The sequence below is a fragment of the Guillardia theta genome, assembly GCF_000315625.1.
Source record: "Guillardia theta CCMP2712 unplaced genomic scaffold GUITHscaffold_543, whole genome shotgun sequence".
In the NCBI taxonomy this organism is placed as follows: domain Eukaryota; class Cryptophyceae; order Pyrenomonadales; family Geminigeraceae; genus Guillardia; species Guillardia theta.
In genome coordinates this window covers 1-4,510 of record NW_005434166.1, presented here as the reverse complement: position 1 = coordinate 4,510, position 4,510 = coordinate 1, and the positions used below count along the sequence as shown (strand labels likewise).

At 56.5% G+C, this 4,510-nt stretch overlaps 2 protein-coding genes across 2 annotated transcripts; both read right to left on the bottom strand.

Annotated features, from left to right (window-relative positions):
- Window positions 1–1,221: 1,221 nt before the first annotated feature.
- GUITHDRAFT_122903 (hypothetical protein) lies at window positions 1,222–1,893 on the bottom strand (the record flags this gene model as incomplete). Its single annotated transcript, XM_005817815.1, has 1 exon — window positions 1,222–1,893. The coding sequence occupies one exon, from the start codon at window positions 1,891–1,893 to the stop codon at window positions 1,222–1,224; it is 672 nt and encodes a 223-aa protein (XP_005817872.1).
- Window positions 1,894–2,905: 1,012 nt separating this feature from the next.
- Window positions 2,906–3,637, bottom strand: GUITHDRAFT_122902 (hypothetical protein; the record flags this gene model as incomplete). The annotated part of the gene is made up of 1 exon (XM_005817814.1): window positions 2,906–3,637. One exon carries the CDS (start codon window positions 3,635–3,637, stop codon window positions 2,906–2,908), a length of 732 nt encoding a protein of 243 aa, XP_005817871.1.
- Between the last annotated feature and the right edge of the window lie 873 nt (window positions 3,638–4,510).

Genomic DNA, 4,510 nt, shown 5'->3' with positions numbered 1-4,510 from the left:
CGTATGCCGCCCCGCGGCACGCGGCCGTCGGGCACTGCGGCCGCGGGGCGCCCACTCAATGATTGATCGGACCGGGGCCCGGCGGCCCGGGGGGGGGGCAGTACTAGTGACTTCAACGGCCGGGCCGGCCGTAGACGCCGTCGCCGGGTTCCGATCTGAGTGAACGGTCCGATCGGCCCGCCGGTGTAACTTGTCAAGTTCAAGTTTACGGTCAGGTTTCAATCATACTAGGCTAGGCCCGGGCGGGCACTGACCGTACGGACTCAGGTGACCTCCGCGCGCAGTGGCCCCCGGCCCCGGGGGGGGGGGCCGGTGGCGCCCGCGAGTCCGTCCGACCGTCACAGGCCCGGCCCGGCCCGCGGCGGTCCCGGCCGGCGACTGGCACGTCGGTAGCGGCCGCGGCGACTGAGTCACTGAGTCCGACCGGGCCGCCCCCTCCGACTCAGTAACCAAGTACGGTCAGTTGAGCGGTTACTGGCACTGCGCGGCGGCGTCACGGCAGGCTGTGAGTCACCGTTTCCGTACCGTCTTCAGGCCCTGGCCACATGCCGGGCCCCGGCGGCCCGCGTGGCGGTGCCCGGCCCCGCCGGGGAGTCTGAGGCTCAGCGGCTCAGCCGTCAACTTGAACTGAGTCCGCCAGTCTGTCATCCACTGGTGCGGCTGAGTCTCCGGGAGTCGACTCCGAGTCGTGACGCGACGGACTGAGGGCCCGGGGATTGGCTCGGAATCGAAATCTTGAGATGTTACTGCGACAGACCCTGAAAATTGGATTTCGCTCTCGCGTTAGGCGACCCTGGTGAATCTGCCAGCCGCATTGAACGGACTTGAGACCGTCGCGTGGTACTTGAGACTGTGTGAAGCCTCGGAACTTAGTTCAACTTCACTGTCATGCCATGATGCGGCCGCCCGGCTGTGCCAACAAGCTGAAGCTGGCATGTGACACTGCTCGAAAGATAATAGTACAACAGCATTGTTTTTATCATATACAGTAATCATCTGATAGCAAAAAATTTGAAAAAGACTCAGAGGGCTTGCAGTTTGAGTAGTGCTACAGTGATTCACTTCAAGTTGGCGCTGCATCACTGTCACTGAGACGGTTCGAAGGATCATACTGTACTCAAGTGACAGATTATCAAACAAGGTAGTAAAAAGCCAAAAAGGAGAAGAAATACATGAATGTAGTACAGAAATCAGAAGCAGTCTCCAGTCCGGTGATCAATGTCAGTCATACCCTCGCTCCCTGTTGATCCGTTGGAAGTACTTCTGCGCATGCGACCGCACCTGCGAGATCGACCGCGTCCCTACAGCCTTCGATATCATCTCCGCTAGCCCGTGCCCCAGCCCTATCGTCACCCTCCCATGGCTCGCAAGCATCTGCCTCAGAGGCGACAGCTTCTCCAGCGCGTCGACAAACCTCCTGTGCTCCTCCCTGCTCCACTGGTAGTTGCTCGACGATGCCTTGGACTTTCGAGACCTGCCATTTGCTGCGGGCGGTGGCGGTGATGAGACGAAAGCGTCTTGAGAAGGAGGGGCAAGGAGGCAGTCGGGGCTTGCAGAGGACACGCTGCTGGCCGAGTCTCCGTCTTGCGAGCAGTCGTCTGTGTAGTCAGAAAGAGGGCCTTCCGCATCTGAACGTGTATCCTCAAAAGTAGAATAGTGATAGAGATCATTTCGTTCTGTCAGGGTCTCATTGTCTGAGGTCAGGAACTGTGCTGGGATGGTGAGGAGCCAGTCGCCGTCTGATGTTGTTGCGGCAGCATAAGCTGCATGCCAAGCTGTTTTAGCCGGAGGCTTGAAAGAGCCATCCTCGGGGAAGAGTGAGGCGATGGCGTCTTCGAGATCACGTTCATTTGCCTCCTTGGACAGCTGAGGCATCCTCGTTGCGAAGAGCATGGGACCGCTGCGTGCTCTGTACCGGGATTTCGCGCTTTACTGTAGTGGTACCTGCCTCCTTCGGGCTTCGCTGCGTTGATCAGTGTTAATAACTCAATTTTTAAAGATTTTATGGCCTTCAGCTGATCAATCGAAATCAAGTCTTTTCATTTCGGCTACACGAGGTTGCCCGAGTCTGACGGTCGGAGACGGAACCGTTTGCTGTCTGGTTGTCACGGCATTACCCGCAAGCTCGGCAAACCCGAACTCTGAAGTTGACCGTCACATAGGCTGTGAGTTGCCCGGCACTGCACCGGCGCGGCACCTTGGCACCGTCCGCACGCCGTTCAACCGGGTTGCCAAGTTGCCAAGTTCAGTCGAACGGTCGCGGCGCCGCTCACTGCCAGGCTGCGGCAGTCACCGTCACGGTGCCACGGTGCGCCGCGACGGCGGCGGGTGACCTCTGAGTCTCGGCAGGCTGAGCCAAGTGCTGTGTGCCCAGCGCCCGGCCCGGCCGTCACGGTGACGGTGGGCCGCTCAGCCTCCTCGGCCCTCGGACTCTCCGCCGCCGATGCGCGGCGCCACGCGCGGCGCCGTCACCGTGAGTCACTGAGTGCTACTACCGTACAAGGAACTACTCATCGCTGTCTGGCAGTGACAACCATACTATACTAGCCAGTGGCACTCCGGACAGCGGTGATACCGTCACGTACGATCACTCGATCACTTCCGTGGACATCATCATGGCATGGTTCAAGTAACCGGCAGTCTGATCCAGGGTCATTCGGTGGAGCCGGCCGCGCCTGTACTAGAGTACACTCAGAGTTGGGAGTTCTACTTTGAGTCCGATCAGGCTTTTTATCGTGTCAACTTTGCTAAAATACACGAAAGGAAAAACATACGCCAAACAGTCACACACGAGCAATATTGACTGTTGCATGTCTTCTGAATATTTTGAGTATGTGAATATTTTGATAACGGCCGGATACAAAGGCTTGACCTCCGATAACTTGCAAGCACTGGAAGATTACCATCAATTTTCATACCCTCGCTCCCTGTTGATCCGTTGGAAGTACTTCTGCGCATGCGACCGCACCTGCGAGATCGACCGCGTCCCTACAGCCTTCGATATCATCTCCGCTAGCCCGTGCCCCAGCCCTATCGTCACCCTCCCATGGCTCGCAAGCATCTGCCTCAGAGGCGACAGCTTCTCCAACGCGTCGACAAACCTCCTGTGCTCCTCCCTGCTCCACTGGTAGTTGCTCGACGATGCCTTGGACTTTCGAGACCCGCCATTTGCTGCGGGCGGTGGCGGTGATGAGACGAAAGCGTCTTGAGAAGGAGGGGCAAGGAGGCAGTCGGGGCTTGGGCTTGCAGAGGACACGCTGCTGGCCGAGTCTCCGTCCGTGTTTGATTCCTGATGTTCGCTCTCGGAAGAAATCGGCCCCACACTGCCTGCAGATGTTGGAAGAGCTATGAGTTCTGTTTTCGAGAGCATCCGACCTGTGCTTGGCTCCTTTGCAGTTTCATGAGTACTTTCAGTGTTATTAGCGTGCTTAGACAAAGACAATGTGATCTCGTTGCAACTTTCTGAAGTGAGAAACTGTGCTGGGATGGTGACAAGCCAGTCGCCGTCCTGGGCAGCTGCATTCCAAGGTGATAGGACAGGAAATTTCAGCGGGGCGTCCTCGGGAAAGAGTGAGGCGATGGCGTCTTCAAGTGAGCCTTCGTTCAGTCTCATAGTCTCTGCCACCATGGTTTGCATACGTATAAATTCGTGTGAGGATGCTTTGAGCCAGCCTTTGCTTGGCGGGTTGCCGACCTGATGTTTGTTGTGATTCCGAACGTTTCTTTGCAACCAAAGCGCGTTTATCCCTCCAAACGGTCTCTTTCGGTGGGCAGCCCTTGCTCTTACTCGTGCACTGCGTACCAACTCAACACATTGAACGACACACGGCACCAGCACGGACAAGTCAGAGAGTCGCAGAGGGTCAGAGAGGCAAGTGGAGGCCGATCCACGACAGAGAGCGAACAAACAAGTTTGGAAGAGAGTAGAGGGAGGAGGAATGAGGTGGAGGCAAGTGGAGGATGACGAGGAGCAGGACGAGGAGATGCAAAGGGAACCTGCAAGGGGAGTGGGGGCGTGGGGAAAAGTGGCGTCGGGGGGACGGGGGGAGCCAGCGGAAACAAAAAAATAAAAATGGAATTGGGGAACTGGACCACCCCTAGGACCAGTAACCCTCATATTACCTGAGAATAGTACCCCTAGCGACCATGTCCCATGTGCCCCAAAAAACTCGAATTTTACGGACAGCTGCCATGGCCTGGCCGGAGATAACGTGACATCGTGATTACACCACAGCTTTACAACAATTTTACGGAAAGTTTAAAACATTTTAATTGTCAGCCTCGACATTATATGTCGTTATACTCGGGGAGTAGCGAAATTACAAAGGTTTTAATAGTTTTCACCATTTTTTTTACAATGTACCGGTCATCAGTCGTATCTCCAGACCCGGTCGTGTAAAAGTTGAGGCTTTTTGTTCGGATCGCTCCGTGCTGCCATGTCGTCAGCGACGTGTGGCGCCGTTTGCCGCGCCCTCGCTTGATTCCTTGCTAACTCGAAGCTGAACGACCG